This window comes from Doryrhamphus excisus, unplaced genomic scaffold, assembly GCF_037039965.1.
Source record: "Doryrhamphus excisus strain RoL-2023G ecotype Guam unplaced genomic scaffold, RoL_Dexc_Guam_v1.1 HiC_scaffold_24, whole genome shotgun sequence".
Taxonomy (NCBI): Eukaryota; Metazoa; Chordata; class Actinopteri; order Syngnathiformes; family Syngnathidae; genus Doryrhamphus; species Doryrhamphus excisus.
In genome coordinates, this window is record NW_027621862.1 from 442517 (window position 1) to 457025 (window position 14509).

The 14509-nt window shown below is 45.3% G+C and overlaps 1 protein-coding gene across 2 annotated transcripts in view; it reads left to right on the forward strand.

Annotated features, from left to right (window-relative positions):
• The window catches only part of adam12a (ADAM metallopeptidase domain 12a), a 40318-nt gene that overhangs the window by 10209 nt on the left and 15600 nt on the right, over positions 1–14509 (forward strand). For both annotated transcript variants that reach the window (XM_078788721.1, XM_078788722.1), the window contains exons 4-6: positions 10648–10726; positions 13193–13269; positions 13487–13673. In XM_078788721.1, coding sequence (XP_078644847.1) covers positions 10648–10726; positions 13193–13269; positions 13487–13673 — 343 coding nt within the window. The remainder of the gene's footprint in view (positions 1–10647; positions 10727–13192; positions 13270–13486; positions 13674–14509) is intronic.

A 14509-nucleotide genomic window follows, 5' to 3' on the forward strand; every position in this document is an offset into this window, starting at 1 on the left:
TGGTCGCTCTGTGTAGTTTCCACCTGCAGACTGGGGGAGGAACGCTTTCAACGGCGTCGACGGCACTTTTACGCTTCAGCTCCTTTGGACACCATACAGAAGGGAAATAACACCTTTCCCCTCTGCTTTGCACAGCTGGGGGACATTTTGGCGTCGCTGACTCGAAGGTTGTGTGCACGTTTTGTAGCCCAGACGTGCGTTCATGGTTTCCACGGGGGGGTTGTTAAAATGCCGTCTGTTGCGGCCTTTTGTCCACATGCAAAATACATCTTAGGTCACTCGTCATTGACTTTGTGACGAGTACAAAGTCTACACAATGTTGTATGCTAGGGATGCACGCTAGCTAACTGTGGCAGCCTGGTGAACCTCCCTCCATTTAAAATTGTTGTTTGGCGTGTGTACAGTATTGCAATCATTAAAAATGCATTCTAATTAACAGAATTAACATAGTGGAACTGTATAAAATTTATATTATAACACGTTTGTCCATCCATTGATCCATTTTATGTACCACTTCCGCACTAGGGTTGCGGGTATGCTAGAGCCTATCCCAGCTGTCTTTGGCCAAGAGTCGGCGTACACCCTAGAATGGTCGCCAGCCAATTGCGGGTCCACCAGTTTGCGTTGTATAGAATTGCAATATTGAAATAAAAATCTTTTAGGGAATCAAACATATTGATGCGCTAACTTCACCAGTTTGCGGGAACCTCACTCCATTTGCTTTTTCCCAGATTGATGTTTTTTGCTAGAGGTGCTTTTGTTTCCCGTTGAGTGACACTCAAATGGGGTCCAGCAGCAGAGCTTGAACCCACTACCCACCGGGCATCATGGTTCTTCTTGGCCAAGCTGCTCTTGCTCCTGGGACCTCCTGGGACCTCCTGGGACCTCCTGGGACCTCCAGGGCCGATGGAGTTGAGCAGGCAGAACGATGTTCCCCGTCCATATTTCCTTTTCTAATGGACCGCAGGATCAGCGCACAGGGACTTGGGGGGCCCGAGGCTGCTTGGTTTGGACTCTTGTGCTCATCATGAAGTTTAGTCTGAAGCTTAGCAGGGCCTGGGGGGTGGACCATCCATCTGCTTTTGTCTTTTGTGGCTGCCAGATAAGAGGACTCCAACGCACACAAACACTTCATCGGACATTTTCCCTGGACGGAGGATGCTTCCCGAGTGACAATCCCCCTTTAAAAGTCCGATCCAGACTCAGCTTTGTATATTACGGATCGTATTTGATCCTGTTATCTCCTCCTGGATGCTGTTGCTTCTCTGCATGAAGATGTTGTTCTCCTGAAACTTCCTTTCCTCTGGGGAAGCGTTCCAATGATGCCAAACCAATAAGTATGGTTTTACTGCGCTCTACTTCTACTTCAGCGTCACACACGGATTGTTTTAAAGAATCCCAGGTAAAACCTCCTCATCAACTGTGCCGGGACCGGGAAGTTCATGGGTTTAGTCTGGAAGGATGACCACTTTCTGTTTGCTCATTAGATGCTCTCGCCTCGCCCAGCTTAACAGCCGTTGCAGTTTAATAACAATTTTATGGTAGCGACTGTTTTGGGACTTTAGGGTAAAAAGTGGAACATTTTTAGGGGCCTCGGGGTGAGGGTTTTTTGTGAAGTAGAAATCTGCAAATTTAGCATCTTAATTTGAGACTTGGGCCAAAGAATGCATTCGTGGATCAAGATGATCGTCCCGGGCTGCACGGTGGTCCAGTGGTTAGCGCGCAGACCTGACAGCTAAGAGACCTGAGTTCAATTCCACCCTCGGCCACCCTCATGTCCTCCTTCACTACATCCATAAAGCTCCTCTTTGGTCTTCCTCCACACCTCCTACCTGGCAGCATCCTTCTACCAATATATTGACTATCTCTCCTCTGGACATGTCCCAACCATCTCAGTCTGGCCTGAAGGACTTTATCTCCAAGGTCTCTAACATGAAATGTCCCTCTGATGTACTCCTTCCTGATCCTATCCATCCTGGTCACTCCCAATGAGAACCTCAGCATCCTCATCTCTGCGACCTCCGGTTCCGCTTCCTGTCGTTTCCTCAGTAGACCAAACATCATGGCTGGTCTCAGCACAGTTGGTGGAGCACAGGTGGAGATAGGCGGTGGTTTGCCAGTCGGTGCATCATCACTTGAGAAGACAAAGTAGCAGATCTAGAAAGCCCACAATGAGGTCTTTCATGTAGTAGGTATTTCATATGTGTCATGTAGATTTTTAACGGCTCTCGTGAGACTTCAGATCAGTGAGAATGTAAGAAGTCCAAGTGTGTTTTCCTTTATTGACATTTTCTCTGTTTGGGGGGAAGTGATGGCGTCTTCAAATGTTTTTTTTCATGTAATTGCAGTTTTATCTGGTTGAATACGGTGATGATTTAGAAGCACTCGTTCATATCAGTCAGAGCTTCCACAGTGACTGAAGGACACGCTGATGCTCAGCCTGGCCTTTGTACCTCCACGCTAGCCTGCCGGCTGCTGTACTTCGTTAGCCTCAAAGAGCAATCTAGTGTCCATCTAGGCCCTCGTTCTTTTAACTACCCCCTTCAAAAAGGATTTTTTTCCTTTTTTTGGAAGACACTCTTTTGAATTACCTTCTCAGAAGCTCCCAATTATTTTGGTGCTTAGAGCAGCACTTAATAAGGTGGACTCGCCACTCCACTGCAGCTGTGGTCTCCCATTAATTAGGAGAGGCTTCGACGAGTGAAAGCTCATAAGTGTTGCCATTTGAAGTGGTGTTGTTTAGTCTTAGTTTCCACGGTTCCACCACAGCTAGCCTTCAAGGGTGCTCACACAGGCCAAAAAAACCTGGAAGATACCCGTGTAAAACCTTTTGGACCACATTTACGCCGCTTAATTGGCTCCAAAATGGAAGCAGACACCATTTTATTTGTTAAAAGTGTACTTTTTTGTTACAAGTACTTAGCTATAGTTACAATTAATAAGAAACTAGTTAAAATCTTGGACTAGTCTCTTCTCTAGAAGATATTAGGTAAGACTCGGTGAGGGAGGAGAAGTAACCATGATACAGTTAATGCCATACTATATTTAATAGTTAAATATGTTGTTTGTCTTGTTAGGAATTATAAACAAATAGCAGACACTGCTAGCACCATAAGCAGGGAAGCAGAGCTTGGGGGAGGGCAGAGAGCATATCTGCATGCCCATATAAGGAAGCTGAGCGCTCTGTGATGTCACAGAGAGCCAGTGTTTGAAAAAACTCATCCCAAACTTCTTTAAGGTCTCACCTCCAAATGCACAAACCTCATGATCTGAGACTTTGGCGTCGTTTAACACCAGAATACAACATTCTAAGTACATTTATAGGTCAAAAAAGTATTTTGTCCGTGTTTGACGACGGACAATCCAAATTAGGATGGCTCATCTTTGGTGGAAGTCTCCGCCCCCTCCTCCACGTGTCTGCCTTAGTTGATTTATAATAGATCAAATCCAAACAATGCATGTTGAATGAAAGAATACAGGCCTGGAGTGAGTATGAAAAGCTAACCTCTTGAAAGATGCATTCAATGACTTTAGGACGTCATCATGAATGAATGATGGCAGCGATTTAATCATGAATACTTTACCAAAAAGGTCCATTAAGAGTCTGCCGTTGACTGCGTTTCAGTCTAAAGCGGTTAAAGTATGAATAAAGCATCCAGCCCCTGGAAGAACATTTCATTATTTCCAAGGACAAGAACGTTCATGATATTCTCTCAGTGTCGCCGTTATCCGGCAACCAGGAAGTCACAGTAATCAGCCTCTTTATGCTAAGCTATGCTAATTAGCCAGTAGCTTCTCTCTGCCTGGATGAAGGGGTGTTTACACGCAGTGGTTTATTTTCCACTTCCTGTGTAGTATTCCTTCCAATTAAATGGAGCGGGGATGATAGATGAGCTCCCAGGCGTTGTTGGTGACAGCTGATTGAAAGCAGCCATCATAAAAGCTCTTTTTTCAGCTCCAAATCCAATTTTAATGGAAGCTGATGGAGATGAATGGACATTAAGGTTGGAGTCATGCATTTGCCTCATGAAGTGGATATTAATGATTTGATTATAATCATGTATGTTCTGCTTTTTTTCAACATTTTTCTTCCCTCACTGTCGCGCTTATCTTGTTTTTCTGCACATTCTCAGATTTCTCTCCTCCCCTCCGAGAATAATACTCCGAGTGTACACCCAATACATCAAAATGGGACTTTTCCATCAACAAAAAGGGAGGATGTGTGCCTCCCTGTTGTGTAATTGTTTGAATCCCCCCTTGGGGCGGTGCAAAGTGGGTAAGAAAGACAGACGGCTTTAATTAATTGAAACGTTACCTCCCTACCTTGTAACCACAACACAAAAAAATGATTGGCTTTGATTGTTTGAAGCTCCCTGGCTGCTCGTTAGTCGCAATGAATATAAATGCATACCCCGGCTCTTTGCTAAACATAATGGCAAATCATTTGCATGACAATGTTTATTTGTTTATGGAAGCCAACTCTTCTGCTTCCCAATTTATTTGCACAAAAGGCTGAAAATGTGTCAATACGTGCACCCCGACTGTGGTGCCTGTGCTATTTGTTGTTCTGACAAACACACCACAAGGTGGGGCTGTTTTTAAAACCCCCAAAATAATATTGTTAGACGGATTTCTCACATGCTTCAATGAGCTCGAAATTTGGTACACACTTTTAGATGACTGATAAACACGTGTGTGAAACATTTTATCAAGATTGGTTGGAAAAACAGGGCTGCACATTGGTCAAGTGGTTAGCATGCAGGCCTGACAGCTAGGAGACACAAGTTCGATTCCACCCTCGGCCATCTCTGTGTGGAGTTGGCATGTTCTTTCTGTGTATGCATGATTTTTCTCCATTTACTCCGGTTTCCTCCCCCATTCCAAAAACATGCTAGGTTAATTAGCCACTCCAAATTGTCCATAGGTATGAATGTGAGTGTGAATGGTTGTTTGTCTATATGTGCCCTGGGATTGGCTGGCCACCAGTCCAGGGTGGACCCCGCCTCTCACCCAAAGACATGAATGAAACAGAATGGCATTATGTGTACTTTTTATGTTTACTTTACTTTATTTGTCTTTTATTTAACCTACAAATGTGTCAGATGATTTTGCCTGACTTTGTAGTATTTCATAGTTTTCCATATGTGTCTCATCCTTCCTCTGTACAGCCCACCAAAAACCAGATCGCTGTTTGATTGGACGACTATCTCCAATTGAAAGCCAAAGTAACTCCAACTGCGAAGCGACCCCCTTCTGCATTTTTATGCCCCTGACATAATTTTTCATTTCCCAATACTGCTCTGAGGCTCGCTGACAGCCGAGAAGGTGTCACATGATCTGTCATGAAGCCACCACCCTCACGCTCAAAGCCGTGAGTGCATACACTCCAGTGCAAACATGCATAAATCATACAAAGCAGTCAAGCAACAACACGGCAGTGCTCGTCAGACTCTCCCATGACCCCCCCCCCCCCCCCATGGAAAGAAGAAGCGTGCAGCGGCTCATCCTGGGGGAGATAAAAAGGCGAGGCTTGCCACCTACAAGCATTCTCCCCTCCAGTGATCCACAGCAACAAAGGCCAGTGTTTCCTGAGACTGGGAGTGCTGCGCTTTGGTATTGGGCATAATTAGCTCCACGTAGAATACACGCTCTTGTTGGAAACCTTTTCTTTTTCTAATTAAAACGCCCTGGCTTCGTACTCCACTTGACCTGAAAGGAGCATATTTCAGTTCTTACGGCTTTCTTGTGTCCATCAACGCAGAACGACTGCTAACACCAACCACTGCACATCTCTGTTTATGACCACCAAACACAATAATAAACTTCTTGGAATTGCTCATTATTTGATTTATAAAGGCATATTTTTGTATATACATCTTTTTATGCTCAGTATTGACTAAGGGTCACAAGATGAGACGATACACAACATTGGGTCTATGAGACCAAAAGAAGACGGGATTTTAACCGAATGCAGAGGGTGGAATCGAACTTGGGTCTCCTAGTTGTGTGGCCTGCGCATAACCACTTGTCAACCATGCAGCCTTTTTAATTTTTACATTCTCTCTCACACCAACTACCCTCATGTCCTCCTTCACTACATCCATAAAGCTCCTCTTTGGTCTTCCTCCACGCCTCCTACCTGGCAGCATCCTTCTACCAATATATTGACTATCTCTCCTCTGGACATGTCCCAACCATCTCAGTCTGGCCTGAAGGACTTTATCTCCAAGGCCTCTAACATGGAATGTCTCACTGATGTACTCCTTCCTGATCCTATCCATCCTGGTCACTCCCAATGAGAACCTCAGCATCCTCATCTCTGCTATCTCCAGTTCTGCTTCCTGTCTTTTCCCCAGTGGTACTGTCTCTAGACCAAACAACATTGACTGAAAAGTTTGTAGCCCCTTTAGAGATGAGGTGAAAAGCACCTGGTCTCCCAGACATCTGGGAGGAACTCCGAGTCCGACCTTTGCTTTTCATAGAGAGGAGCCAGATGAGGTGCATCTCTGGTTGGTTCTAATCAGGAGCAGGACTCGGGGAAGACCCAGGACACGTTGGAGAGACGATGTCTTTCAACTGGCCTGGGAATGCTTTGGGATCCACTGGGACAAGCTGGACTAAGTAGCCTTTAGTCTCCGCTTAGTTAAATGCTGTAGACTCTCTGCATTGTTTTTTGCAGTATGTTGTGATGTGACAAACCAAACGGCCTTAAATGGAGACATGGACTGGAACTGAACTGAGCATCCAAAGAGTAAAGTGGCTACTGAAGACTTTTTCCACAGTTGGTGACGTCAGCTCCATGATTGGCTGATTTGTAGGATAACACGAATGCGTCTGCGCTGTTTTGCTCGTTTGTAATTGAACTTGTTGAGCGAGTGTTGAGATAATAAAGCCATCGAGAAGCTCCACCTCGCCTTCTTCGATCTCCACCAACTGAATCATCATCTTCAGGCGTGTTTATTGTTGCTTCTCCCTTTTCTCCTGATTCCCAATTACTAGACCCTTTTGTTGAGGCGAGGTATTCATCACCGCGTCGACTGTAATTGGGATCCCGTGGAGTCATCCATCCTGCAGACGCTGCACGGAGATGACACCTTATTGATTTCCAGGGGCATGCCCGTGCTTAAGCGCATCAATCTCCAGGTGACAGTCATCGCTATAATTACATAGACGCAGCCTCCAGTGGCCGTCCTGCCTGACCGGCCCGCTGACCGGCCCGCTGACCGGCCCGCTGACCGGCCCGCTGACCGGCCCGCTGACCGGCCCGCTGACCGGCCCGCTGACCGGCCCGCTGACCGGCCCGCTGACCGGCCCGCTGACCGCACCAGCAGGCGGCTGTTAGGAATAACAACCAGTCCGTCTGTCCCGGCAAGCGAAGCTACTTGTGTTTAGCGCTACGTCTCTCCTGAACATGCCTCACGGCTCACAAGCCCAAAAAACATCTGCTGTGTCTTCTTTTTTGTCTCTCGGATGAAAATAATTGGCTGGAGTGCGACATGCCTTGTGGAAGTTGGAACAGGGAAAGCACAGGGAATTCTGCCTGGCTGTAGCCCTGCCTGATGTCACGGGGCTTCAGACTTAGTTTTTTTTACTAGGAGCACAGTGGCCCCTAACTTAAATGCAGAAAATGGAGGGGGGGGGGGGGCGCATCGAAAACTGCCGCCAAATAAAAGCTTAAGGTTCTCAACCTCTGGAAAAAGAAACAAGGAGCATCTTGTAGTTGTGTGCGATAGTGAAAGGAAAGGTATACAAACTGTGGGGAGACCGGCCATGTTGTTTGGTCGAGAGACAGGAAGCAGAACTGGAGGTAGCAGAGATTCAATTAACTACACATTTCACAGTTTCTTTTTCACTCCCACCCTAATAAGGGACAACTCAATACCGAACATGTCAAATTCACCATCACGTGTCATATTTTTAGTCGCAGTCTGGAGCTCCATGACAGGCCAGTCACAGCCAGCAAGACTGAATCACTTCCCGTTGCTTCTGGAAACATAATACCCAAACCCGAGAAGCGGGTCAGCATACTCTCAGGTGTGCAACAATCCCACTTCACCATAAAAAGTCTCTCCAATGACCTTTAATGCACTAATTGGATGTCCAAAATTGCCTTTTACGAGAACTCTTAAATGATTTCATCGGTTTGATCTGTGAACTTCCTCCCAGGCGGCATAATACCCTCACATTTATCATAGTCCCACAAAGCGTGTCCACAAGTCCCGGGGGGTCTTTACGGTGTCTGGATCTAATGCAGCCCGGAAATCAGCTCAGCCGTTTATGTTGCCGCAAGAGTAATGGAGTCTTTAGTGTTAATGCACTAAAAGTCAATTAACAAAAGTCGACCTCGTTTTATTGTAAGCAAATTGCTACAAGGGTCCTACCTCGACTACTCTCTCTCTTGTATCCGCTGATATCAGCTCCCCCAAGACTCTTTTTCTACCCGTCTTTTCACCACCTGGCAATCCTTCCTGCTGGGAACGCTTATTTCCTCCCGATGCTCTTGGCTCCTTTTCTCATAAGCTAATGTTTGCTTCTTGTTTCCAAAGATCTGATCATAAAAGTGTGTCACTGTGTCATGTTCCGGCATAGGAACCAGACGGCAGTTGTACCCAAATGAAAGCCAGGCATTTGTCGAGTTTTCACCCAAAGACGATTCGCACCGTGTTTAGATGAAATGCTAAATCAATCCTGGTGTCGGTAAAGCCGTGGCAGGGTCTTGACCATTGACAGGTTTTGCTGAGATAGCAGAACCCCATCATCCAGTTTTTCATTTTTGCTCAATGAAGGAGGATGATGAGATATCTTAGATGTCAAATTGTTCATGGATGCCTTTCACACAAAACACAGCGATGCAACATTGCAGATAATTAGAAGCCAGGTTAGCGCTAGCATATAATAAACTTGTCGGACAATGACGGTTACCTTCAGGTGTCCTGCTTTGGTTACAGCTCCAATAGTACCTCTAGTGCATTTCATACAGAACATATGGGTGGGATATCGCCCTGTGCTTTTCGTAGTTAAATACTTAAGGACAATTTCTCAGGCATTAAACTTCACACTCCCGCCTCTGTTACAGGTCCGAAACTACCTCCCAAGTCGGAAAACTGGTGCGTCAGTGTTGTTACAGTAGATCTGGTATGTGCATTTCACACAGCCCACCTTCGGAATCCCATCAGATCTTTCCAAGCGTGGTGTAAGATCCTAGTCAGGCATTACTTCCAACACAACAGGAAAGGAGACGTGAGACGCTGGTGTAAAGATACTGATGGACTATGGAACTACTGAAACTTCTTCACTCCTCCTTCATGTCACATCTGGAGGACATCTGGCGGTTCCGTCTCCCAAAGTGGCAAGCAGGGAAACCAACAAAGTACACGGTACTTGTGTCTTGTTGCGGACGCATCTTTCCGTGGCAGCCATGATTATTAACGGCTCTCTGGCAGCGGCGGGGCGGGGAAGACTTATGAGTCAATGCTGTGGCGGCGCCCAAACAAAATAACCCTCATCCTCTGGCCGGCCGCGTTGTAGCTGACACTCCCAGCTGGCTCGGCGGCCGGTGAGGTCAGTAAGAGAATCCAGCTGTCTGGATTTGCTTGGACTGGATGTATGACGTCTATATTTGTCAACACAGCACGGCCATATTGTCTTGCTAACTATTCCCTGTAGCTAGCATTGCAAACCATTCTGGAAAACTACAAATCTGTCTATCCTGGACTTTTTAAAGGGGACTTATTATGCTTTTTTTACTTTTCTGACCTATAAATGGAGTTAGAATGTTGTATTCTCCTGTTAAATGATGCCAAAGTTTCAGTTAATGAGGTTTGCACATTTGGAAGTGAGCCCTGAAAGAAATCTGGAAAAGCTGAAAATGCTCTGTTTCAGAGGGCGTTGCAAAAGTGTTCTTTTGTGATGTCATAAAGGAGGGCTTCCTTATATGGGCGTGGCTGGAGGTGAGAGTCGCTCTCTGCCCTCTGTCCACTCAGTGGGCGAGTGGTTAGCATGTTGGCCACACAGTCAGAAGATCAGGAAGTCCTGGTTCGATTCTCCGCTTGGACATCTCCGTTTTCTCCGGGTACTCCGGTTTCCTCCCACATTCCAAAAACATGCTAGGTTAATTAGCCACTCCAAATTGTCCATAGGTATGAATGTGAGTGTGAATGGTTGTTTGTCTATATGTGCCCTGGGATTGGCTGGCCACCAGTCCAGACCCCGCCTCTCGCCCCAAGACACCTGGGATAGGCTCCAGCATACCCACGACACTAGTAGTAGTTATGGAAGCGTGAAGCCCAAAAGCATTGAAACACATGATGGTGTTTATTTGTTGTCATTTCAAGATAGAAGACTGGAATAGCATCTCTTGCTAACCTCTGGGTCACGTTATTGATTCTCAGCCAAAGATTTTGTGCCTCTTTGTATGTATATAAGTTCATGACGATTCACCCACAGCGCCAATGCTTATGGACCACGATTTAAAAACATGTCACGACTGTCTATTTCCCTTGTCGATGCCACAAAGCTGCTCGCTGCTTTGAGGCGGTGCCTTTTTAAAATGACATCTGACTGTATCTTTCAGCGGTGAAAAAGCAGTCATTGATTTTTCAAGTCATTGCTGATCATTTGTTGTGTTTTTGTACCCATCCTTTCCAGGGGCCTGTTTGCAAGTAACTATAAAGAAACCCATTACCTGGACGATGGCACCGCAGTCACAGGCTCGCACAATTCTATGGTAAGCCACTTTTTGCTCTAATTATTAAGGCTTTAAGATTACAATCTATGGCCTACCTCAGCGTCTTTTTTGAAGGCTGGGTGATATGCTGGCCTGGAATTCATCTTTGTCACGTATGGCTGAGTGGAAACTATTTTTGCCAGCAAATTCATATTTGATGCAGTTAATTTTATTTATTTTTTTAAACCTGACGAGGTAAGAGAAGTGCGGCAGTTTTTCGGGAACAGGCTTAGCTCTTTCATAATGTATATATATATAAAAAAGAAAAACACCCCCAAACACCAGAGTTAGCATGGAACGAGTGAGCGACTAAGTGCACCTCAAAAGTCAAACTGCATGAAATATTCAAACACCCCTCTCTCTCTCTCTCTCTCTCGCTCGTCCTTGTTCCTGTTAAACACAATTTTTAGTTGAAATACTCAGCTGGGAAGTGACTCTTTGTCCCATCTCCAAATAAAGGAAAACATGCAAACTCCACACAGAGATGGCCGAGGGTGGAATTGAACTTGGGTCTCCTAGCTGTGAGGCTAACCACTCGACCGCCGTGCAGCCCAATTTCAGTGTGTCCCCCTAAATTTTCAGCGTGTGCTCCTAAAATTTGAAGTTAGTCCTCATTGTAAAAAAAGGAAACCCTGCCTCCCTTTCCCTCCCCCTCTGTGTTTGTCCTCCCTGCCATATATCGTATAATGCAATATAAATGAATGCCATATGTTGTAACAAAAAGCTATCTAGTGGGAAAATGAATGAGCGGGTGTTAGGATGAAGTCAACGCAGGAATGGTAAACAAGCTAACACCCGCAGCAAGCTGGGGGTATTAGTTATTAATCTCGGGGGATATTGAGTATGAAGGCGTTAGCTGCGTCCCCGTCTCATTTATTTCTGCAGGGGCATTTTCGGAGGAGAATTAAAAAAAAAAAAAAAAAAAGTCTATTCATATCTCTCTCATCAATACATCAGCGTCATGATCTCATCAAAGAAACATGAGGCGATAGTGAGCTAAATCCACCTCAGCTCCTCCGCACTCCAAACACTAAAATGTCATATTTCACCCAGAACGGCCTGTCCTGTCTTTGCACCTTCTTCTAGGATGGAGAATGGCTCTTTTTATATGATCAAATATAGAAGCCAAATATAGAAGCCATTGTTGGTTAGCTTCCAAACCTAATTCATGACATTCAGCCATGCTATAAATAAAAGGCAGACAAAGACCACCTAGTTGGGTCATCCATCTATTTAACATTGAAACACCGCAAGGGAACTAAGGGGTGGGATTAAATACGTTCTGCTACTTCCTGTTCTTTTTCAGACATATTGAAGTGGTAGCTGCTTACTTCAATTGGTCAATTAGGTTAGGTTCATTAGCCACTCCAAATTGTCCATAGGTATGAATGTGAGTGTGAATGGTTGTTTGTCTATATGTGCCCTGGGATTGGCTGGCCACCTGGCCAGGGTGGACCACTGGGATAGGCTCCAGCATATCCCTGCGACCCAGTGAGGATAAGCGGCATAGAAAATGGATGAATGGCTTTTCTTATTTTGTGCATGTTTACACCCAATAAATGCAGTTTTTAACATTATTAGAGACCTCTAGACATGAAATAACACCCCTATAGTCACCTATATATATTATATATTACACAATATAGCAGACCGCGGGATGGACAGGAAGTGATGTCGGGGTTCAGAAATGAGTTTTCGCTTAGCGTGTGTTTTTATTAGGTATTATTGTTCTTGCTGTGAGATCGTTGTTCCATCGATGTGGTGCTTGTATGTCTCAGAATATTACAGTAACGTTACTGACTGCCTCCAGTGTAGAAAACTACACTTACAGCATCATTTCAATGCTTTTTATTTGGCTTTTATTGGATTTGAACCACTTTTATGCTTGAAAATACTTCATCTAGGACAAACCAGAGTGAAGCAGCGAAATTGCAACCACGATGTGGCAAGGGCCTGTACATTGAAAAGTCCAAATGCGTGCTAGCGATTAGCATTAGCGATTTTACAACCTCCAAATATGAAATGTGAATACTGTAGATATGATGCATAAACAGTTGATAATACTTATCATAACTACAAGTTGATGAAGGGTATTTTCCACCACGGACGGATGGTACGCAAGCAATACGTGTACATGGCAAAGTACTGGCGTGCCATGCAGATTGCAACGTTGTGCGCGTAGTAGAAGTAGTGGTGATGGTTAGCGGTCTGACGGTTAGCGGTTTTGACTCCAAACCAGCCACTTCCTCACCGTCGGCTACAACAAACAAACACAAGATGAATTCACTTCCTTAACGGGGGGGTCAGTGGAAGCGGGCCGCATGCGGAGCTCCTGATGGGAAACACTGGCGCCGTGCTAATGCTTCACGCTAACCTTGCACCTGCAGCTAATTAGCTCATGTTTCACGCATGCTGTCCCGAGTACTTTCCCGCTTACTACGCTGTCTTTGCCCGTGCTTCCTGCAGGCAAACTGCTACTACCATGGCAAGGTGGAGCGTCACACCAACTCGGATGTCAGCCTCAGCACCTGCACCGGAGTGAAGTAAGTTAGCAGCACTTATCTACACTCTCAGAGCCTTCAACTCCCACTTTTTTCCAGCAAAACTCATTTTTGAGGGGGAATGTGCGCCATATCTGTTAGAGGTAGCAACACACCTCCTGATAAAGATCCCTCAGCTTTATGGAAATGAGCTTCAGCTGCAGGATACGTAGAAAATAACCTTTCAGAGAGATGGATCATCTCCTCCGTGTGTCTGCAGGGCTTTCATATCTCTGGATGGCAGATCTTACGTGCTCGAACCGTCGGCCCACCACGCAGATGGAACTCACTGGATCTACACCGCTGACCACCTCAGTTTGGCCCCCGGCACCTGCGGCCACGGCTTGAACACGTCCTCCCCAGGAGCACCGCCAGGTGGCGGCCCGTTGGGGGCCTCCATCACCAGGGTGCGGATGATTGGTATCTCTTAAATGTTTCACATCATCAAACACACACAACTGAACACGAAATTCCGTTTGGAAATGGGACCTATTATTAGGAATTAATTATTATTAATCATTAATTAATCAATTAATTATTAATTAAAGTAAGGGTTATTCATGCTAGGCTAGACGCTAGGAGGTACTAGAAACAGTACCCGGTCTGCCCGGGTTCCAAGTGTGCCTAGAAGATACAAATCTAGCACAAATGTTGCTGCGCTTTATCTCTGGATGCTGCACTGTTGTACTCCACAGTCTCCACTTTGATTTATTCTTCCTGCCCTCAGTCTCCTCTTTGATAAAATGGAGAGAAATGAGTACAGGAGGCCCATCGTTCTGTTTGATTGTTGTTTTCTTGCCTCGTTGTCTTACTGCCCTCATTCTCTTCATGGATAAGAAGTAAGCACAGAGGATAGCCTTGCTGCCCTGAGTCTCCTTTTGGATAAAATGCCCAGAAGTAACCTGCTTCATTTTCATTCCTTTCATGGATAAAATGCTAAGTATGAATACAGTTTTTAACTGTACTACCTTCTTACTGCCCTCATTCTCCTCTTGGATAAAATGTTGAGAGAAAGAGAGAATACCTCTTGTTCCCCTTCACTGTTGCTATTTGTCTCCTTTGTAGTCTCCTACATATTCTTGCTGCCAAAATGCCAAGAAGTAAACTGCCTCATTTTCTTACTGCCCTCATTCTCTTTGGATAAGATGTTGTTCCCCATCATTGTTGCTATTTGTTGCTTTCCCACAGAGCTATGTATTCTTACTGTACCTTCGACTTCTCTTGGATAAAATGCTAAGAAGCA